This window comes from Choristoneura fumiferana, chromosome 15 (genome assembly GCF_025370935.1).
Source record: "Choristoneura fumiferana chromosome 15, NRCan_CFum_1, whole genome shotgun sequence".
Classification (NCBI taxonomy): domain Eukaryota; kingdom Metazoa; phylum Arthropoda; class Insecta; order Lepidoptera; family Tortricidae; genus Choristoneura; species Choristoneura fumiferana.
The window spans coordinates 6,984,481-7,008,239 of record NC_133486.1 but is presented as its reverse complement, the minus strand read 5'-3'; the positions used below and the strand labels follow the sequence as shown (position 1 = coordinate 7,008,239).

The 23,759-nt window shown below is 36.7% G+C and overlaps 3 protein-coding genes across 5 annotated transcripts; 2 read left to right on the top strand and 1 right to left on the bottom strand.

Moving 5' to 3' along the window:
- Positions 1-857: 857 nt before the first annotated feature.
- LOC141435770 (torso-like protein) lies at positions 858-10,308 on the top strand. Its single transcript, XM_074098581.1, has 5 exons — positions 858-1,339; positions 3,303-3,527; positions 4,967-5,261; positions 6,826-6,960; positions 8,241-10,308. The coding sequence occupies exons 1-5, from the start codon at positions 1,197-1,199 to the stop codon at positions 8,499-8,501; spliced, it is 1,059 nt and encodes a 352-aa protein (XP_073954682.1). The 5' UTR covers positions 858-1,196; the 3' UTR covers positions 8,502-10,308.
- Positions 9,367-19,311, bottom strand: LOC141435761 (tetratricopeptide repeat protein 5-like). 3 transcript variants are annotated; one of them, XM_074098558.1, is made up of 8 exons: positions 19,042-19,311; positions 18,780-18,912; positions 18,454-18,674; positions 16,549-16,848; positions 15,657-15,842; positions 14,959-15,134; positions 13,691-13,835; positions 9,367-12,729 (listed from the first exon to the last, which is right to left on the bottom strand). In XM_074098558.1, the coding sequence occupies exons 1-8, from the start codon at positions 19,108-19,110 to the stop codon at positions 12,610-12,612; spliced, it is 1,350 nt and encodes a 449-aa protein (XP_073954659.1). In that variant the 5' UTR covers positions 19,111-19,311; the 3' UTR covers positions 9,367-12,609. The 3 variants fall into 3 exon arrangements, with proteins under 3 accessions (XP_073954659.1, XP_073954661.1, XP_073954660.1); XM_074098560.1 differs by having other exon boundaries at positions 18,454-18,699; positions 18,780-18,908; XM_074098559.1 differs by having other exon boundaries at positions 18,780-18,908.
- Positions 19,312-19,455: 144 nt separating this feature from the next.
- Positions 19,456-23,750, top strand: LOC141435774 (uncharacterized). Its single transcript, XM_074098588.1, has one exon. It carries the CDS (start codon positions 19,567-19,569, stop codon positions 20,302-20,304), a length of 738 nt encoding a protein of 245 aa, XP_073954689.1. The 5' UTR covers positions 19,456-19,566; the 3' UTR covers positions 20,305-23,750.
- Positions 23,751-23,759: the final 9 nt, after the last annotated feature.

Sequence of the window (23,759 nt, the reverse complement as noted above, 5' to 3'; positions counted from 1 at the left end):
GTTACTTTCGCATTTATAATATTAGTAGGGATATCAATTAGTAGTGTTAGTAGAAAAAACACAGCCGAATACAGATTTTATTTATGAAAAAAAATCCTAGCAATTGGAAATTTAAAGACTGTGCGGCAGACTGAGTATAAGTAGCAACTTACGAGATTTAATTCCTCTTTAGAACAGTTTCTTTTCTATCTCAATTTCCAAATAATAGTATATTTTTTATCGAGGGACTAAAATAAGCCAATATATACCCGTGGTGGTTAGCCACCCGAGCTTTAGCGAGGGTGTCTATTTATCCGAGGTTTATTTATATTTACTTTTAGTATCGAGGTCTATTTTTCACTTCGATTGCGAGAAAACTCTTTCTGTTAAAGAATTAATACGTTTCTTATTCCTGCAGTCAATAAAACTTTCACAGGTTTTTAAATAAATCTTTCTAGATTTCGGCGGCAAAAGATTATCAATTATGTCTTTTGATCTTTGCTTGACATCATAATTTTGACTATCACTTGACGAGATTGTGAGAATAATCAATTTTTTAAATTTTAATCGTCCACACACAAACTGGAATAAATAGAATGGCGCCACCTTCTATGCGGAAAAAGCATAGAACTAAGACCACGTAGACCAAGAAAGAACGTAAGTAACATTTTCGTCATGAAAATGGTCCACACACAATCCTATTTTATGCCAAAAACTAAGCAAGTTCTAGCTGGTTGAGTTAAAAAAAAAATACTTTTACTCCCTAGGGACTAAAGTACTCACTTTACTCCCGCCTCATAAGGCTTTGACCTACTTTTAGAGCATGAGAAGTGAAAATGATGTTTTGGTGGTGGCTGTTGACACCTGATTACCTTGATCTTAGAAGAAGATTTTACTTTATGCACTAGAGCATAAAAAGGCATTTTATTTCGCCTAGATCCAGCATAAACACCAACTTTACGAGCATGAGAAGTGAAAAAGATATATTTCTTCACTCTTTAGTGGTGGTAGGGCCGTAATAACTTGTTCTTTCTTTCTTTAATTATCCTCTCATCGCCGCATATAAGCGCCGCCCGTTTCAAATACTATTCACTACAACTCTACGCGTAACCGCAGTGTAATCTCTTAGGTCAAGTTCAGATTATGTTTACTCGTCCAACATTAGCGAAATGTGAAAAAACCTCAGTGTATACGCCGCCTCCACGCGGCGAGCCGCCATGAAACCTAATAATTGTGATAATTTTCAAAAAATGTTTACGCTTCTGTTCATAGTTTGTTTATCTGTGGATTTAAGCAACAGTGAGGAGGGTGATCTAGGATACAGTTTAAATATAGGAAACGCAATAGACGTATTCGCGAAGTAAGTAATTTTTATGCACTTTGTAAATTGATAGTGGTATTCTCTAATTACTTAGTGATACGCAAATTGGTTGCATATTTAAATTCAAGTCTTTTATTAAATGTATACCTAAATGATTGCGGTGTAAAGTCTAAACTCAATGACACGCGTCTTCCTGAAATGTGCGCTTTTAAATAGTGTAGGTATAGAAATGTTTTAAATGCTATTTGTAGGAACAAATACGTTGATACTTAATTTAAAAATATCAATTTTATTAAGTAACATTTTTAGAGAAATGTTTGATATAAGCACGTAGGTAACGTAATTAATAAAGAGCAGCGACTCTACCTCAAAATAAATATACAATATAAGAGAATTCATCGAAGGAAACCTGTAAGTTTTTTTTTTTACAGGGGGATCAAACCCCGTTCTAAATATTAAGAAAAAATAAGAGTAGACACAGCTGACTATTCCATATTTATGAACAAATTCCCCCGTTTTCACCCTAGAATATTATAGGTAACTTTGTTAAGCGCGGATTCCCAATATTTTTAATACTGCGACCAACTGCGACTCTCTTTTCATTCGTAATTTTATTGCATCGCCCTTGCAATAGAAAACTTCTTAAAATACGTATGTAAGCGACTTAAATGTAGGTATAGGTAGTTTCGCGACGCACAGTTTTGGAGCCCCTAGGCTTATTTTGTCCGAATAAACACAAAAAGCGTTACATTTATCTGTCACATAAAATTTACCAAACAGGCCCTCAGTGGTGAGGGGTGAGATTTTTGAGTAGACAACCAAAAAATTAGAAGCAGCTAATCAAGGAAGCTCGTTATTAGTACAGTCAAGTGCAAAAATAATGATCTATTCGAACCACTCAAAAATATGTTACTACGGCGGCGGAATAAGAGTGTGGTACCTACTTATTTTTGAAACTTTGAATAATTTCATATTTTTACACATGATCTGTGCCAATCCTCGTAAAACAGTAGGTACACTGTTTAGGCTAACAAGCTTCGTATAAAAGTGTTTAAGCTAATTTAATTACCAAAAAAAAGAGACCTTAATAAAGGTATCCTACGAAACAGTCACCTCGCAATAATATGTTTTCGAAAGTTTTATTATTACTGTCTACTTTATAAAGTTTTATTAATAAGCGTTCTTCTGTCCGTATCAGCGTTTCGCAATTGTTTAATTATTCATTAATCTTTATTGCCGCTCTCAGATAGAGCACGATTGTGATGTTAATGATCTTACTCTGTTATCAATTTATCATATGAAATAAATATACGTCTACTATAGACGTACGTAAGAGCTCACTGGATCTCTGTGTCCTAACTTTGGGTTTTCCCAGCACCCTAATATATTATGTAGGAACTCTCAAACTCTATGTCAAGTTTGAGAGTTCCTACATAAAATATTAGGTCGTAAGATATAATGATCATTTATTGTACTTACGACTAACCTATAATTACCTGTAATTTTTTAACCGACTTCAAAAAAGGTGGTTCTCATTTTGACCTGTAGGTCTGTATAGTTATGCACCTACCTATGTATGTTTTCTGCGATTAAATCGGTTCAGACTTTGATTCGGTTTTCAGAAAAGTATTTGTTAAATTTAGGAGAAGGTTTTGGTATTTTAACCAACTTAAAAAAAACGGAACTTTTTATAAAACAATTGAACTAAGCCGTGTTTGAGCTTAATAGAATCTTTGTGAGATGTACTTTGGCAAACAATCACTAAAAAGTAAGAATTAAAGATTTATTTTTATTTTTTTATAATTTAAAAATATTTTCAACTTTTTTGTAGTCAGTTCTATTTTTGTTAAAATTTTTGTTTCATTGACCAAAGAATAAAATATGCTATGTCCAATACTTATTTTCTGATAATCTAAGTGGCGGATTAACTCAGTTTTTACGCGGGAAATTACCCAATTGGTAGCTTTAGTAGGATTCTAACTTAAATACAACTTCTCTTTAGCTACGGGGACCTTTCCCAAGTAACCCAAGTAGTCTCAGCGGACTACGAAGAGGAATACGACGATACAGAATCTCCGCAACCCTTCAGAGAGAAGAACATAAGGGTGTTCCTCAATGCTAGCAGCAAGGAGTACCCTGGAGACGCCATGGTGGACATGAATATACTGCTGTATGAGAGCTTCGACGACCTATTGGATGGATACTTCCAGAATTTTTATATTGAAGGGTAAGTAGCTATCCTGTTATTTCGCCAAATTCTTTTTACAAATTTTTCGTTTCATAAATGTTTCATTTGCTTTTGAAACTGTGAACTATTCAGAATTTATTTATTGGTTAGGTTAGGTTAGTTTTATTCGTTTTATTAATCATAAATCATTTACGGTTTCAGACTAAAAGGCATTCGGCAAAATGAAGCATTAGTGAAACAAATTAATTGTAAAAAAATGTTTTAGTTAGACATTAGTGAACCAGGATACAATATGTATCAGCGATGAACGATAGATTCTACTCTTAAATGTTATTATGGGTTTAAAGTCAGTAGTACAGTCAGCATCAAAAGTAGCGGATCACATTTTTACTCTGTTGTTTTAACACATTTGTCAAATTTGTATGGTGTTACAATACAATACAAAGACTCTTTATTGTACACCAGATATAGTAAGCGATACAGAAAACATATTATTAAAATTACAAGGTGAGCAATAGGCGGCCTTATCGCTTAAGAGCGATCTCTTCCAGGCAACCTTTCCAGGCACCTCAGGTGTTAAGTAAAAGTAGGTACCTATGCAGCTGCTTTTGATGCTGCAGGCATACATTTTTCATAACAGTTCTATCGCAGTATGCATGCATGTGCAATGCAATATGCGACCGTATCTAACTGACTTTCGATACGTGACCTTACCATCCATGCTACACTTGTCATAAAATAGATTATATAGGTACCTACAGGTGAAATAAATACAAGAATGTTCATCGAAAATTCCTCGCGTGATTCATGTAAAAAATAATATGATTCACTATGACTTAGCCATAATTCCGTTAAATAATTTGTCACTTTTAGCTAATGATATCACGTGTTTTTGTGACAAAGGAATAGGAAACTAAAGGGAAGGGAGCTATTTTTAAATATGATCTACACAAGTTTTTTTTTAACAAAAAAGTAAAACCGACTCCAAAAAAAAAAATAACAAAAAATGGAACCAACTACAAAACCCTTGAAAATATTTTTCTAGGTACCTACTGGCTCGAAGTCGGTGCCTCAGCACGAGCCAGCAGAAATGGAACAATATTCGTCTACCTCACCTATGGGTTTCAATCCATCCTGCTGGGTCGTGCTAAGTCACCGACTTCGAGCTAGTAGGTACCTAGAAAAACATTTTCAAGGGATTTGTAGTCGGTTCCATTTTTTGTTATTTTTTCATTCTTTTAGTCGGTTTTACTTTTTTGTTAAAAAATCTTTATTTCTCACTTTTTAGTGATTCATAGCCAAAGTACATCTCACAACGATTCCATTAAGAACAAACACGGCTTAGTTACGTTGTTTTATAACAGTTCCGTTGCCTACCTTCCGGCTTCAGCATCAGATCAGTTCGAAAGCATCATAACTTAAAGCTCCTTCTTAGTCGCTTATCTAGGTACATTATTAATTAGTTATTCTTTTTCTAGAACAGACAAACCCTGGAAAGCCTTCATGGGAGACTGGATCACGGACGAGATAATGCGCACCCTAGGCATAGAATACGACCCTCGCCCAGACACTTGTTGCTACGTGCTTCTGAAGCTGACAAGGGTGCATCGCACCGTCAAAATTGATGATTTGACAGACGTTGCCCTGACAAGTTATGTCAAGAGAGCGGTTGATGCGTTAAATGCCAGTGATGTGGCGGAAATAAGGAAGTTCATGAAAAGCTACGGCACGCATTATATAGATTCGTTTGCGACTGGGAACTTCATTTACCAGGTAAGATGGTAAAACTATTGTTCTACTCTACTACTACTCAACTGTAGGGGCCTACCTACTTCTTAGTGTGATAAATTAGCATACCTACGAAAGCAGCTGATATTTGAAGGTGCTACAACTGAAGTATGGAACCAGCTTCCTGATACAGTGTTTCCGGAGTGGTACAGCTTAGCTTGACTCCCCGCTACCATCCCCACCGGACATTGGCCCTGGCCACGCACAACATTCGACGACATCGTGAGAGTAGCGGGAAACCGGTGGATGCAAGTGGCGAGTTGTCGTTCATTGTGGCGTTCTAAGGGGGAGGCCTTTGTCCAGCAGTGGACGTCTTCCGGCTGATGATGATGATGACAGCTTAGCTTAAAAAATGGACATACATACCCACATACATACGCTCGAAAAACGAGCCTATCAGTCTCTCAAAGGGCCGGCAACGCACCTGTGATACCCCTCGTGTTGACAGGTGTCCATGGGCGACGGTGATTGCTTCCCATCAGGTGACCCGCATGCTTGTTTTCCCCCTCTTATAGATTAATAATTTCGTGCCGGTCTACGGTAGACTCCAACGAAATGATAAGATGATTGATTTGAATAAGAGATTGATTTTCATAAGATCGATCGTACAGACGAATCGTACCGTATATGGGGCCCTTTAGGTCTAATTTCTTTGATTATGAGACAGAGACATCATAGTTATTTGGGCAAATAAGATTTAGGAGAAATATCTACTGGTGAAATACCGATACGTAGGTTAGCTGTGAAAGTGTTTGTGATCATATTAAGGCTGGGAATATAAGTCAGATTTTTCGGTAAGTACGAGTACGACAGTCTTTACACTGGCAAAAAAAATTTTTCAAAACATATTATTATGAGTCTACATTTTACCCGAGCGAAGCCGGGTTTTCATCTAGTTTATATTAAAAAAGAATGCTATACACACAATCGTTTTCTAAAATGCGTGTGTAACAGTACGAGTATTCGACGTGTAACAGTACGCGCCAGACCGAGTGCCTATGGCAAGTTGTCTGCATTGGATTAATATAAACCCCTTGCAAAAAAAAAACGGGCACGTATAGTTTTTGTATTTGATGTGCATGAAAGATTTCTTTCTAAGCTTCAATGCCTAAAAATCTGAAAAACCATAGGTGCCCTATTTTTTGCAAGGGGGTTTATTTAAGAGTAGTCCATGCGCTAGAAGCTACCTAGATAGTGAGATATACTTTTTTTATAAGCTCTTATTTAACTTGCAATGTATGTGCGGGTCAAATTTTGGCATTTCAGTTTGACCCATTTCCGTGGTCGAATCGACTTGAAATTTGACATAGGTACTTACTTAGTAGGTACTTATATAGATCTGGTGACAATGCAATAATCTGGCCGTGTACAACAGTCTTCGCAGAAGGGAACTCCTCAATGATTAAATATGTCATCAACCTGAAATTTGGTACGGAAATGTAGACATGACAATGCAAGTACAGTCAACAAAAAGTACGGTCAGCAAGAAAAGCTTGTATTTTAAAATTACATTTTTACAAAAACAATTTCTTTATATCCATGTTTACAGGTATTCAAATACAAACGCTCGGGCTACAACCTCCTCCGCTCATACATCAAGCTGCGCGGGAACAGCCAAGTCGGCTCCGACACCCTGCGGTTCTACTTCTCTTCGTACTTCCTCAAACAAGTTGGGGACATCAGAGTAAGTAGTTCCATCGATATTACAAAATAACGGCCTGTGCCCTATTTCACGAAGCTACAAGTTACAACTTACAAGCGGTAGTCTTTGTTTAACAGTATGCGTTGAAAAGAGATTACTGCTTGTAAATTGTAACTTGTAGCTTCATGAAATGAGGCCCTGGACGTTTTCTGTTCAATGTGCTGTCGGAGGACTGCTTGTTGAAAGCATATATCATTTGAAAATATTGTAGCGGCTTCTAGCGCCATCTAGTGAGGAAATATAGACACTGCGAATCCTACATCACGCCATCGAAGTTTCTCGACTCAGACGCATATTTATATACCTATACAACTTCGGACGCTCTTCCTTTGGTCTTCAGTCCAAAGGCATAACATCTGCCTGAAGAGAGATCACTCTATTGTAGCCTCTTTCCACTAATTGAATTAATTTAATTATCAACATCATATCTTGGTCTGTGTAAGTCCCATTGCGGGGCACAGGCCTCCGTTCAGAATGAGAGCGCTTGGGGCGTAGTGCCCACGCGGGCCCGCACACCATTGAATTTCTTCGCACGTGTGTTCAGGACTCCTCTCAAAATTTTCCTTTTTCGTAAGCTCATGGAAAAACACAAGAGACGTGAGCACGGGCTCGCTCCCAAAATACTCTGCTTGAGAGACCATAGCTCAAAACATTACGCTACTACGATCTTTTTAGGGTTCCGTAGCCAAAATGTCTTTCCGCGGCTTTGCTCAGGGACTATCAATGCTAGAAAGCTGTAATTTTGCACGAATATATATGTAAACTATGCCGACAAAATGGTACAATAAAAAACTAAAAAAAGTTTTTTTTAGTGTACCTCCCATAGTCGTAAAGTGGGGGTGTTTTTTTTTTCTCATCCAACCCTATAGTGTGGGGTTTCGTTGGATAGGTCTTTTAAAACCATTAGGGGTTTGCTACGACATGGGGTTCATTGAGTTTTCGCAAAATATTCAACTTTAAAGTGCAAATTTTCATTAAAATTGAACGTCCCCCCCCCTCTAAAATCTAAACCGGTGGGTGGAAAAATTAAAAAAAAATCAGGATGGTAGCAAGTATATCAATCTTTCAAAGAAAACTATAACGGCTAACTTCGCTTGAGAATTATTAGTAGTTTTACTATTAATTCCGCACATGAATTGAAATACCTAATCCTTAGAAAAATATTACTTAATTTTTTCGTAATGGCTACGGAACCCTATTTTGGGCGTGTCCGACACGCTCTTGGCCGTTTTTTTAACTTGTTTGTTAATCCCCTCTTACAGATAGCGAGTGGCAACAAAACAGTAGAAGCGTGGGCTCGCCGCAACCTCCGCGACAGTCAGTACTTATATTACCGGCCTAGTCTACTACGGCTGCACTATAACCCTATGCTGGCCTACAAACTCAATGAAATGCTGGACAATGGGGCGTTATTGAGTCTAGGACTCAAAACGTTGAAGCCCTTATTCACTGATGAGGAAAAGAGACGGAAGTATGTTGAAGTGGTCGAGAATGACATGAGACTGTGGGAGGTTAATGCTTAGGGTTTTAAAATAGAGATCGCTGTTTGAGGCGAGTCGGTAAAATATCGACATAGAAAATTGGATAGAGTACAAAAGTTAGCACCATTACTTAGTTAAAAATAGTAAAAAAAAACCGTTGTCGGAACGGAAGAGAACACTTCATTTAACTATCCTCGCACAGCGCAGCTCTAGTGGAAACGGCTCAACGGAGCGAGGATCTAATTGGTTGATGACAAGCGCATATGCGCTGTGAGTGTAAGCCTGCGTTTCCAGCAGAGATGTACAAGGATATCCTTTGTGTTAGGGTCTCCCCAAACCTATCGACTCGGAATCGGTTTAGACGATCGAAAAACTCTATGTCCACGCAATAAGAGCGGAAAAGACGTTGATCGCGGCTCGGCCGACGCGAAATGACGTTTACCGACGGGAAGATCGTCTATCGTCGATAGATGTGGGGAGACTCTTAGTGTGCGTGACTGACGGCACCGACAGCGACTAAAGACGCGTTCGTATCACGCACACAGATGTGGCTGGTCCACAGAAAAAGAGCGAAAAAGATGGCCGTTGTCGGCTAGACCGAACACAGTCGAGTGTAAAAATATGGACTTATCTATAACCTAACCTAACCCTTCAAAAATATGTAGGTACCAAAGACTCTTATTCCGACGTAATATGGCCATGGTACATATTTTGAGTGGTTCCAATAAATACATATTTTTGCACTTGACTGTACCCTAGACGTCTTTCTTTCGCTCGGTATTATACCGTGGGCATAAACCATTTTGCTTTAGGTGTGGGGAGAGCCCACTAGGTATAATACGCCACCTCTTTATCCTTTAAACTTAAAGTTATTGTTAAGCAGTATTTTAAGAAATAAATTTATAAATTAAGTAAGCATAATTTTATTTATTCACCAAATATATTATTAAGCTCGGTTTTTGTTACAGTTTAGTACATTTATTTACCAGTTAAAACAATCATATTGGAGCCTAGTTTTCAATTCATAATCTTTAAGCTTTTTATTAGATCTTAAAATAATACAAATTACATTTAGCACATTGAATTATCTTTAACCACAACACATTTACTTAAAAAAGTGCCCCTACGACTATTTTACTCTGTAAAAACTCCATGTGAATATGGATCTATATTTAAATGGATGACAGCCTATTCTGCCCTCTTTATACTTCGTTTTTTTAGCATTAGAAAAGGACAACAATCTTGACGAGTCTTTTTATTGAAAAACGTTTAAAAAAAACAGTAACTATTACTTATGATACCGAAAACATGTGAATATAAGGATTAATTGTTACTATTTGCTGTGACTTATTTTAAAAGTGTTTTTCAATAAAAAGACACGTCAAGATCGCTTACCTTCTTTCTAATGCTAAAAAAACGAAGAGGCGGTATCTCAAAAAAACAAACGAGTTATTTACCTATACCATTGTGTAGCTTAACCCTCAATAAGGCCCCATTTAGGGAGCATACTATCACAGAATCAAAAGCAGCTATCGAATACATACCTGGCAAAGGATATTTTTACAGCTAGTCGTATTTTCAATAATTACAATGGATATTGTAACTTATACCTAAAACAATAAGGTTGCATGTCTAATTCAATGGATGTGGTCGCTAAACCGTATCTGCCTTTTTAAGGGTTAAGTAGTTCTGCAGAAGATGATGAAGAAGAAGATCTAACTACAAACGACTCAAAAGTGTTATTTTTTGAGATGCCTCCTTTTGCCGCAAGACGGCAGTGTTGTTCTATCTTGCGTTTCATGAACACGTGTTAATCGTTACTTTTTGGCATAATATTTGAAAACCGTAGTATCAGTGTATGACTGAACGCAAAAAAAAACAAAAGTTTTTCATTCATATGCAACCCCTATTGAAATAGGTACAATGAAAGAGTAAACTACGCAGAATGTTTACGTACCATCAGCCAAATATGTGGTCTACCGCCCTAAAGTTGATAATCGTTTGCATGTCACAAAACAATGCCAATAGACGTGTCTGTCAACTTGAAAGTTCGACTTTAGCGACATATTCATTTGATAGGAACTTGTTTAAAAATGTATAGACCACTTATTTGGCTGATGGTACATCTTCACCTAATGTCCGCGGAACGACAGTTAAAATAGGTATTAGGTACCTCTTTGTTAAATAATCATTACTAACTACGGTTGTTAGACATGACAGATTACTAGGGTTGGCTAGGGTTGGTTGTTTGTTTGTTTTTACCTTATCACGTATAACCGCTGAATCGATTTAGATTAAATTCGGTATACAGATAGTTTGAGTCCCGGGAACATAATCCCGGAAAATTGCAGTTCCCGCGAGATAGCGATAAAGAATTCTGTGCGGAAAGAGTCGCGGGCAACAGCTAGTTTGTTATATTTTTACGGGTTATTATGTAACACGTTGTAGGTGTAGTTATTTGACACGATGGCCGTATCGATATTTATGACTGTATCTACATGCATATTTTTGTCAAATGTTTGCCAATGACTTAACCAAAAATCTACACGCTTCGTTCTCTTATATTTCACCATACTTACGTCATCCACTACAATACAAATAGTAGAGGCCCTTAGTTTTAAAATTAATCACTACGAAAGTAGATTTTAAATATTTCAAAATCATAACTCACACAATAAAGGCACAACTACATTGGCACGGTTATCGCGCTTGAGGCCTGGTTAAGTACATCAGTACATCAGTCGTACTGTGGTTCTTAAACAAGCGACCAGCAAAGCAAGTCGACAGACGTATCAGATAGAGTAACTAATCTACTGAAATTTATTAAAAAAAGATTACCCTCTGTTAATGCCCCTGTTACATAACATTTATTCAACAATTTTAGTCGCCGATGTAATTGCCCCTTTAGGGTGAGGCCAATCGAATGTAATTTTTTAGTTGAGAATCGAGTATTTTCGGTCGCAATATATTGATTTCATACAAAAGTCCTATTTGTGTAAAACTCATTTTGCGTCGTCAAGACACTGAATATTTTGTATACAACGAAATACGGCACAAATTACGCGACCGAAAATACTAAGGTCACAACTCAAAAAATTACGTTCGTTTGGCCTCACCCTTATAATGAAAAACACAACTGGGTGACACTCTTTCCCGGCCCGGATAATACCGACTATGTTTTTCGCATACATGCCCATAGAAGCTCATGTCAGTTTCTATGGGCGTGTACACAAGAAAACAGGGTCGGTATTTCCATGTTGGTATTATCCAGGCCGGGAAAGAGTGTTACCCACACAACTATCATGATAATAGAATTGACAAAGATCATTTTCACATGTGCCACAGTGTATACACTCGAGATCCACGAATTATCACTCACATTCAGTCTTTAGTGTTTAATTATTTGCCAAACACATTTGAGACATTAATATAGGGCTGGCACGAGTTCTCAGTCGCCATGAGCGTCTCTATCTCAATAGTAAAGAAAGAAAGAGATGCACTGAGCGACAAAATAGTAAACGTGTTAATTTTTTTAACAAATGTTGCCATGAAAATACGTATACTTTCGATTATTATTGCAATAATTGCACAGTGAACATCACTATAATCATTAAAATCAGTTTTAACTAACTGATAAATTAGATTTATGCAGGGTGCCTCTGACTGGGGCTTTATTTATTCATATTTACTTTAATTGGGTTCGATTCTACACATATAACTGAGCTACTTTTTTTGTAACAATTTTCAAATAACTAGTAATTTATTGATGCTCAAAACTTTATCGTCAAACCAGTGTATCACGCATGGCGGTGTTACCGCTGTCTCATGGTACGAGGGCGAAATTTCCTTAGTACGGGGGCCTTTAAAAAAAATATACCACTTGACGACATGTTTTTAAAAAGTTTCAGAACAAAAGTAACTCAGTTATGCAAGTAGAATCGAACCTTGCAAAGCCCCATAGTCAGAGGCACCCTGTAGCTAAGACAATAAAAATTGTATGTGCTTGAGGGTAGGCAGTTATTAACAGCGTCCCATCTCTTTCTAGCATTATGTAAGGTTAGATATGTTACGTTTTTCTCGTTCACTGGGTAAATGTCAAGAAAAGACTAGGGACGCCAGTCTCCACTAGGCAACAGTACCTCCTACCGGGTCAGTGAACCTCGTAGGTGCTGGTAACTTTGGTGGACGCGAACTGTTCGATGCCCACGCGGCGCCCGTTGACGCGCATCTGCGTCGGGTCGGTCACGCGGATGGAACTGAACTCGAACTTCTGGAATGAAAGTGACAGGTTTAGTCAAATGGTAACTAATAGGCTGGACGACTAAAAAAAACGGTTTAGTCCTTCAGTTAGATAATTAATTAGTGTTTGACAAATAAAAAATGACGTGGATACAGTGCTTAGAAGTTTCGAGTGAAGTCATTTTACGGTACCTACGATTTTTACCTAATAGTTCGTCACAAGCCCCCACTCCGGAAGTTTGATGATCTATACCTTTGTCGATTTTTAATAATTTGATAAACCAAAAAATACGTGTCCCATATTTTTCTATAATCTAACTGTCGGACTAAATAGAATGGTACATTTTTAAACCCAGGCGTCATCCCTATTATGTGAGAAAACGGCGTGACCCCCCACTGAGTCACCTTCCCCGACGGACGTCAATGAGAGAGAGAGAGAGAAAGAGAGACATTTATTTACACATATTCGATACACAGAAAAAACACGTTAGGATGAAATAATAATTTAAAAAAAACATCGAATAGTATAAATGGTGGTGGGTATGGATGGTGGTTAATGGTATGGTGGAGGGTGGTGGTATGGTATGGTGGTAATGGTTAGTATGGTGGAGCCTGGATCCATGCTAAATTAAAGATTGCTTTTTTATTTATAAAATTGGAACTAATTGGATAAAATTTGAAATTTACAATCGCTGAGCTTAGTCATAAGATTGTACACAACTGCTGCTTTAAACACAACATCAATGAGAACCACGAACCATTTCTGTCACACGGCATGGAATGATAGAAAGAGATGGTGAATGCGATTGCGAGCGCCAGAGCATTAGGTCCCTATCACACGAGTAGCGAGCGTATTTTGTATGAAGGCGATCACGCAACGAGTTCGCCGCGACTGATATTTGTAAAGGAAACACGGTCGTAACTCGCAAGTGTGATAAATAGACAATACGGCCACTGGACTTTAGGCCCGTAATCTTGGCAAAGACACTTACCGCCAACGGCGAGTCCAGCTTGTGATGCTTGACTTTTGGCTCGGGTATGGCCACTGCGTCACCTATGATGGCTCCTCTACCGTCCGCCCAATTGTAAACGGTTACCAGGAAACACTGTAAGCTTGCGTCTACTATCGCGAACGTACTGAAACAATTTTATTAAAAAAAAAAACATAATTATTTATTTAAACAATTACAATACATAAGGCCTCTCAGTCCGTCCTCTGCCCAGTGCGGATGGGGAACTTCATGCACTCCATTAAATGAGGGCTATCGCGTATGAATTCGCCACTAGAGGCGCTAGTGTAGCGTGAGGTCTCCGAAATGTCAAATCTCATAGTTTTTGGGTGAGCTACGCGGGTTTATTTATAATTAGAATAATTTTGTGAATATTTTGCAATATCTGTAATTAATTATGGCAAATATGCGTTCCGGGGCAATGAATGTCTGTGTTTTGAGACAGTTTTGTCTTTCGGAAACCTTTGTCCTCCCTTTTTTCCGAACAAAACGGGGACTATGCAACACTGTGGCATGCTCGATATTTATATGGTACGGTTTTAAGGTGTATTAAATATGATTTTAATCTAAACTTTGTTTCCACGCCCGTAATAACAGACTTTAAAACCATACTTAAAAACCTCACGCAACAGTGCGCCATCTAGTGAGACAAAAAACGATAGCCCTCATTGCTTCGTAGGTTTGTTGTGCAGGGGGGCTACTATGAAATTCTAAGTGCGTATCGTACCGTCCCTCTCACTCTCGTATTAAATAACATAAGCGTCAGTGGGACGGCAAGATACGAAGTTAGAATTTTGCACTTCGTAGCACAGGGTCATGTTTCCTCACGATATAGGCTGAGATGATGACGATGAGTGATGACAGTACATAATAGTAATAATAATGGTTAGGCACTTTTAGGGGCTGTTTCACCATCCATTGATTAGTGTTAACTGACGGTTAAATGTGATGCCGTCTCCGTCTATTCGAACAAAACAAATAGAGACGGCATCACATTTAACCGTCAGTTAACACTAATCAATGGATGGTGAAACAGCCCCTTAGACTACGTTCGCACTACGCGGCTAAACGTACGGTTTTAGTGCGCCGTCTCTTTCTCAAGCGATACTTTGAAGAGGGACGGCGCACTTAAACCTACGTACATACATAGCTTACCATAGTGCGTACGTAGCTTTACTTAATCTAGGTAAAATTTTATATCTAGGAAACAAAGCAGAGCCACACAAACAGAGAGAGACAGAGATACTCACAAAGGTACAGAGTTTTCATTATGTATGGAGCCGACAACTCGCCCCAATATCACTTTGCCCACGTTTTTGCCTTCCACCAATTGGTCGAGTGTCGTGAAGTTGAATGCGTTCTCTTTCGCACCGTTCCTCTCTACTGTTGCTGTCGCGTACACTCCTAGCATTTTCTTGTCTAATGACTGAAAATGAGAATTATAGAAAGTTCATTTTTGTTGCATATCAGGGTATTAAATTTGACACTATCAATAAATAATTCTAAGATGCAGCTGCAATAAGAACCATTTATTTTAAACTTTAAAACTTGATATTCAGTAGCTTTGTTATATTAAACGTCTTTAAATCTTTTAAAATAAAGTACATTGTTGTAGAGGCTGAAAAGTAAGCAATAGATGAACAAGTTAGTTTGAAGGCCGACCCGAAGGGGAGGCCTTCGATAATACGAGTTCATCTATTGCACTTTTGGCCGAGACTAACCATTGTGCTTTTCATGATCAGTGTGAGGAAATAAAAAATATTTTTCCACAAAACAAACAATAATAATTGAATGACTGATGATAATGATTTACTAAATATTTTTTTTATTTTATTATTATGTGATTATTTTGATGTTTTTAAACTTAAAGCACATTGGTATAAACTGTAATGTTTTTAATTGAATGAATGAATAAATCTATGAGTCAGCAGTCAACTCAAAAACTTACCTGAACCATTTGCTGCAGCCGTTTGCTCTTCACCTTTCCTTTGGTCCTCACCAGCTCATTGGCAGCAGCGAGGTACTGCGTTAGTTTGTTCAACTCCTGCCGAGGAAGGTCCCAGGGCGGGTCCAAACGACACGCATAGTCAAAATCAGATAGGGCTTCTGCATAACACTCTTCGAACTTTAGTGCCTGAAATTCGTAGCCATTACTAGAATCTAAATCATAATGGGCATGCCTAAAAAACCATAATAGCACAATTTAGATAGCATCATTGTTTTCTCTATTTGAGCCAAGATGGCGTTAGGAGTCGCTACAAAATAAAATAATTAACATTATTAACTAAATTTTAATGTATGCAATGTGTACAGTCGAACAAACTGAATCATGTACGGTGAAGGATTTTAATTCATGACCCACCATGGAACCACTTCACAGTAAACGTCATAGTGACATCGCTTAAATTAACAAGGAAAATCGTAATGACTTTTTCTTTGAAAAGGTGTCACGGTGGCTCATGAAATTAAAGTCTGACTGTACCAGGATGGAACCTTTGTGCTACTAACGTCATATTGACATCCTATACTTTGGTCAAGGAAATCATAGAGAAATTGGTTAATATTTAAAAGGTTCCACCATGGTTCATAAATCAGTTTGTTCAACTATACATATGTATACATATTTGTAAATCTTATAATATCCAAATATGAGATACATATACATGACTGTACAAAGTTAAATAAAGTCAATTAATCTTTTTATTTGAATGTTTAAGTGGATGAGAGGAGCATTTAATTAGGGAAAAACAAAGAGTGAGTTAAGGAGGAGGGTGGGACGTCCTACGGCTGCTGATTTTGAGAGTAGGTTGAAAAGTTAGAGATGTGCATAGAATACTCACAATTCCTTTATTATAATAGAGATCAGGCTGTCCCTTTGCAACAGGGTCTGCCAAAGCTTGCTTATACGCGCTCATACACAGCTTTATCTTCGTTGGATCCTGGCTGCCCAGGAAGAATTGGCACAAATAAGCATTACCCAGTATGATCCAAGACATGCCATCCTTAGTATCAAGGCTCACAGCCTCTCTAGCAAGCTCCACACTCCTCACAATGGCTGGTGTTGAGTCATTTTTCTTACCATCACTGGTTTCTTGGCGGAGGATGATTGAGAGACAGCGGAGAGAGAGGCGGTTGCGTTCCTGTAATAGAAATAAATGCAAGTGTAGAACAATGCAAAAACCGTGCAAGTGCAAGTGTGTCAATGCAGTGAATGTTATTTTGAGTTGTCCGGTATCGGAAGATGCAGTACGAAATTATCGGTTCATCAAGCACTCTTTTGCAGCTAGATAATCTGGATATCGCAATAGGAGTGTTTGATGAATGTGGACATCGAGTCTTTCAATGAGGCTGGCATAGTCACACTGGTGCACTTAAGCCTCAAAAAAAAAAATAAAAAAAAAAAAGTGTAGAAACGTTTAAACAGAAAGTTATTATATTACAGTTCAAGCATAGCTTATAGGAGTTTTTCTCAAAAAGTTGTCCCGTCATGAAATTGACAAGAAATCAGTTTTGTGAAGAAATTATTAACCCTAAGGACGAGATCATAAAACATAAACTACATAAAACATCCAAAATTTCTTGATTTCGTAACTACATCAAAACTTTCTATTGGATCCAACAACAAAGATTATCCAACTTTTTATCACTTTTGCCACAAGGTATTGTATATATTTAAAAACAATATTACTTATTTTTTGTGGTGAAATAGCATCAGGATCTTTTTTTTTTAAATAAGTGGACAACTGAAGAATTGAAAAATGTACAACTTTTTGAGAAATAGTCATAGGTAGTCCTACTAATAATGTAAGTGCGAAAGTTTGTATGTGTGTATGTTTGTTGCTCTTGCACGCTAAAATGACAGGATGGAACTGGATTGAATTTGGTAGGTATGTAGATAGCTGGGTCTCTGAAATAATACATCAGGCTGGTTTCTATACCGATATGCCCACACTTATGCATGAAACGATTAGGTAATTAACAAAATGTAAACAAATTTCAGCTGCCAGATCTGGTACATTCAAGGATTTTTAACATTTTACTTATCTATCATAGTATACAAACTAGAATAAACTAAACTAAACTAGATTCCAATACAGAAATGTAAATGTTTAGATAGTTTAGGGAATTTCAATATTAAGACACCAATTGACATTGTTTTGTTTACATTTAGTTAAATATCTATCAAAACCAAGTATAGAATAATGCAATTTGGCAGTTATTTTTAATACAACATCAAGTCAAGTCATGTTCATGCGAGTTAGGTTAAATTCCAGTATTTCAATTTAACTGCCTGATCTAATGGATTACGCGTGTGAAGCCGCGGGTGAAGTCTAGTTTACAAGATTGTATACTAGTTCTAATTTTAAAATGGCCAAAAATGTAAATGGCGAAATTATAGTTCCAACTCTATTATTAGTCACCGTTGAAAACTTTTCTAAGCAATTGATATAATCAGAAATTAAAATATCTCAGAATTCAGTATAGCATATCAAATATTCCTTACTTGTACAGCTGTAATTACAATGAAACAAAATAACTGTTAAATTAGGTATATCATACAACGGCAAAACCCACTAGACACTAGCAAAATTGTCCTCCAATGAACAGATCCATATTTCTATAGAAACCAAAACTAACTTAGTAATGGTTATTGTGTTTACTTCTTACTTTTTCTATTGCATGATGTAAACTATCATCATTAGTAACCGATACCGCAAATGAATGCTACAATCAATCAATCTTACATGTTTCAAAGCCCCTTCAAAGCTAGCTTTTGCCTCCTTCACATTCATGTTCTTCCAATAGCATTCACCAAGTTCATTCCATGCATCCACCATCTGAGGGTTAAGTTTCACGGCTTTACTGAGGCATTGAGTGGCTCGTGAGTCATATTCAGTGCTGATGTTGTAGCATCGACCCTTCATGTAGAAGAAACGGGCTCGCAGTGTTGATGGGATTAAGCTATCTGTGGGACAGAAAAAGTTGTGGTTCTAGGTCAACAATTGGTTGGTAGGTCATAAAAATGCCCTTGCTGCTTTACAATGCTTTTATAACTAAAAATACTATTAACCGTCAATGCCCTCAAATTTTTCAATAAGGATTTCTTTCTTCTCGTTCACAAGTTTGTTCTTATCGGACGCTAATTCTATAGGGTTTTTTTCGAAGTACAAGTCTCGATAATCGAACAAATCTTTGAGATCTTTCTGAAAAAAAAGAAAAAGAACGTGGATTTAAATTGGTAATGTATTAAATTGTACACGATGCGTCACTAACAAAAAATATTTACACAAGTGTTTTAATTATAAATAACATAAACAAAAAAATGTGCTTACCGCTAGTCCATCCAAAACTTCTGCGAAATCTTTCAATGTTGCTGGATCTTCTTCTAAATTAAGTGACATTATTGAAGTTATTTTATAGTAATTGTTAATAATATAATAGCAAATACAATTTAATATTTTTCATCACTTTGTAACATTTTTATTTTCAAAAAAGTTCTCAGTTTCTCACTCACAAATAAATTATTTATCCAACCAAACCAATCCAAATTATTCCAAATTATTCACTGCAATGCAATGACAATGACACAGTGACACTGACTGACACTGACACTGTTTGTTTACCGGCCCGGATAATACCGTCATGGAAATACCGACCCTGTTTTTCATGTACACGCCCATTAAAGCTCAACGAGGAATTCTAAAATAAAGACTTGGCTTAAAGGTCTCGTTACCAAGCCATAACCTCAAAAAAAAAAAAAGATTACATATCTGTCTGACAAAAATATTTGCTAGAAAGTGCGAAATTTCAAGTACATTTGTAACTATTATCTAGCCAAGCTTACGTGAAACCTTAAGATGAAAACTGATTTACTTTATGGGATTGTCGCAAGCTCGAAGACTCGTGTTCGTTGTATATTTTGCGGCGTACACATACCGAAGGCGAAAAAATGTATCGAGCAACATACGAACGGCTCTAAACATAAAGAAAACATCTCTTTAATGACTCAGGAAGGTATAAAAGAAGATAATGGCGTGCTACATTGCAGAATTTGCAGCATGGAGCTGATGGAGAACGAATCGCTTATTGAACATGTAGACTTCCACTCTTCATATGTAGATGCGTTGTTCGATTATAAAGAAGACGATTTCATCAATTCTGACCTTTACCTAGCCTACGAGAGCGATTATATATCCTGTGAAGTGTGCAACATATCTTTCGACTTCTCTTTTGATAATATACAGAACCATGTGGAACAAGTCGACCACGAAACTAACGTCATTGAGAGACTAAAGCCTCAGAACGGTATGTTCAGAGTGGACAACGATTATGAGGTATGGTGCAAACTTTGTAATACGTATGTAGAAAACACGGTCCGAGAAATCCGAGATCATACCTATGATGAAATTCACCAGTTATGGTTTACTGATCTTCTAGATCTCATTGACGAACAAGATGTCTCCTTAGATGATTATCTGGCAAATGAACATGAGATGCATGCATTTTGCAACAAATGCCAAATACAAATTCCTTGCAACAAGGCAAAGCTCGAAGAACATGTGTATAGCGATTCACATTTAGAGCAATTTAGCTAATTTTGGTTGTGTTATTACCATGCTTGTCATTTTTCATTTAGCTCTCCAAACACTCATAACTATTTATAAGGAAAAGGAACAAGTTATGCTAAAATTTACCTAGAATTTGTTCTTGAAATATCCACCTACCCTCATGATTATTTTAGTAACAGAAGTTCCGTTATTTGAATATAAATTCTGGTCAAGTAACAATATGAAAATTAACTTACACATACTGTTTCATTCTGATAGTAATTATAATAATTAACCCTTAAAAAGGCCCCATTTATTGGAGCATACTACCACAGAATCAAAAGCAGCTATTGAATACATACCTGACAAAGAATATTTTTAAGTCTAGTTGTATGTTCAATAATTACAATGGAAATTGTGACGTATTATGATATTAATAAGGTTCAGTTTGCAACTCAATGCAAGTGGTCGCTAAATCGCCTCTACCTTATAATATATAATAAGACATTAATTTTTAATAGAGTTAATTTACACTGCATTAAAGAAAAAAAAACTTAATTTCAGTCTGCCTTTTGGCACAGGCCTCTATACCCTATATTGGCATCTGTCATATGTAATCCTCCTGTTTGGACTTCCATTCATCTTTCCATTTTGTGATTTATCTTTCCTGTTTTCACTACATGTCTTCGTTATTATATTTGGTTATTTATTTAGTAATAAAACCTATTTAAAAGGTTAAACTTTTTTTACATAATAAGATTTAGTGAGGATTTGCGCTGTCATCGTTCATCCACAATTACCTCTCATATTCCGTTTTCTAGATTTTTTTTACCATACAACGGCATAAACTACTAGACACTGGCAAAATTGTCCTCCAATGGACAGAGCCATATTTTTTTAAAGAAACAACAACAAGATTTAGTGAAACAGAAAGTTATCATTCATATTGCTATTTTCCTGAGATTTTAAAGATTTTCAACTGCTGTCTGTAACTGTAAGAAGTGCAATTGTACATATAATATAATTATGTGAGATAGCGATGCACTCAAATTGAATCACGTAACAAGATGGAGCTTCAATGCTGTGAATGTTGTGTCGACACTCCAGACATTTACCAAAGAAATCTTCATAAGATTTGTGAAAGTTCCATTGTGGTACACAATTTGATTGTACAATGTATAAGTCATATAAATATCCATTGTGTATTTTTGTAACTGAATAGTTGTTTCTACTGTTGAATAGACAAAAAACTTGTGATCTTCATAGAAAATAGATTATAGAAATTAAATTCTTATTCCTGACATATTCATAAATAGTTAACTAATCCCACTTATTAGGTACATTTTAAACTGTTTCATTCAAAAATGTATGAAGTTGACATTAAATAAGGTTCATAGTTATCTTTTTGAATTATATGGTCCTACTGATTACGACTCTAATTTATTGAAATGTAAAGATTAAATTAACTGAATAACTTGCTTTGGGAAATTTTGGTCCACCAGTTTTTATGACGAAAAATTGTCTTTTAGATTAAGAGAGCTTAAGGCATTGAAGTACTTGGATATATAAAAAATGACAAATAACATTAATTAATATATTTTTTTCAATGAATGTTATACTCAAAGAGACGACAATTCCGCTCGTAACCTTTTCAACGTCAACATTTAATTAAACCTTTTATTAGGTCTGGCCAATTTAAACCCGCTTTCACCACTACCTCCGCTAAGAAGGCCACCTTTAGGCTTTGCACCGGAGATGTGCGAGGATGTGTTGCGAGGACCATTAGAAACTTCATATTTACCTGTGCTCGTACCTACCTGTTTAGCACAGCTCTGGTAGAAACACATTCCTCGCATCACATTGTCTCACATCTCTAGTGGAAACGCAGCCTTACAATCCCGGTATTTATTACCTATATTAAAAAGAAATATAAATCTATAGACATTTTGAACTATTGTTGCGGACATATTCGTCGTCGGCGTTGAAAAGGTTTAATATGTTAATAACGATTAGAAATAGGTACTATAGACCGATTGTAAATTTGCAAAATATTTGATTACCTACTTACAAATATCTGTAATATTAGACATATTTGTTACGGATGTAACCTATCTTCTATTTCTTCTTTTGCTACAAAATAAATCTGGAAGTAATTCTCAACTGCAGCGCCTGAGAGGCTACTACGAAATTCGAAAATCGAAGTTCGAATCTTACCGTCCCCGGGCGGCAAGATACGAAGTTGGAATTTTGGGCCTGTTCAGAAAGTCAAAATATCTTTGTTTAATTTAGGCTATAACAAGTGTAAAGTTGGGTGCCCGAAATGAGAGACCGGTTGGTTTTTGAACTTTTTACTCCGAAGCCGATTGCAATGGAACAGTCACAAACAAACTTAAAACCTTATTTATATTGATGCGCGATACTAGCGCCACCACATTTTGTGTTTTATTTTGTAACTGCTGAGGTACATGAATGTTAACGGGCATCGATCATTTTGATTAATTAGCAAGCTATCTAGTTCAGCAGATGAACTATAGATGGCGCTGTATCGAACAACAAGCACTTATGAATGTAAAAAAAATAGATGATTTGAAAGTTGAGAGAGATGGCTTGAGCCATAGTTCTCACGCGGGGTCAGGCCCACTCTTTGAGTATTTATCTAGAATTTTAGAATTCTAGATAAATACTCAAAGGGCCCACTACGAAGTGAAAAATTCGAACTTCGTATCTTGCCGTCCCGCTGACACTTATTTAATACGAGAGTGAAAAGGACGGTACGACACGAACTTAGATAGATTTTTGAATTTCGTACGGATTCTGTACGGATTGGGAGCTTCACAAACTACTTTGAATTTATTCGTAGGTGTGTGCAGGTTTCCTCAGTTGTTTTTCTTCGCCGTAAAGTTCGTGGAAAAGTTCAAATGTAATTTCGCTCATAAATTATGAAAAACTTGGAAGTATGAGTGCGGGATGATTCGGGCTCGAACCCACGACCTGCTTAAGAGGCTGTAGGTCAAACCACTAGCCTATCACAGCTACCACCGCAACTTTACTACGACTAAAGAGTCCATTAATCTGTCATTTCCCAGGATAACAGGATCGAAGGATTTTGGGCACAAATTTGTGCCTTTGGGAGAGGACAGGTTAAAGGTTAACTACAATTAAATCATGGTCTTCATCCTGTAGCAAATAAGTCTAATCATTAACCCCTGTTTCGCCATCCATTGATTAAATTTATTTGACAGATAAATGTGATGCCATCTCTGTTTGTTTTGGTCGAATAGACGGAGACTGCATTACATTTATCCATCAAATAAAATTAATCAATCGGTGGTGAAACAGCCTCTAAATCTAACCGAACTGTTATATTTTTTAATTAATGCATGCAATTAACGACTTTTTAGGTATGTAAATCAATTTACATTGTTTGCAAAATATTTCCCTGCATAGCACTAGTTTCAATGAATATTAGTTATACATTTAATATATGTGCCGTTTTATCTATA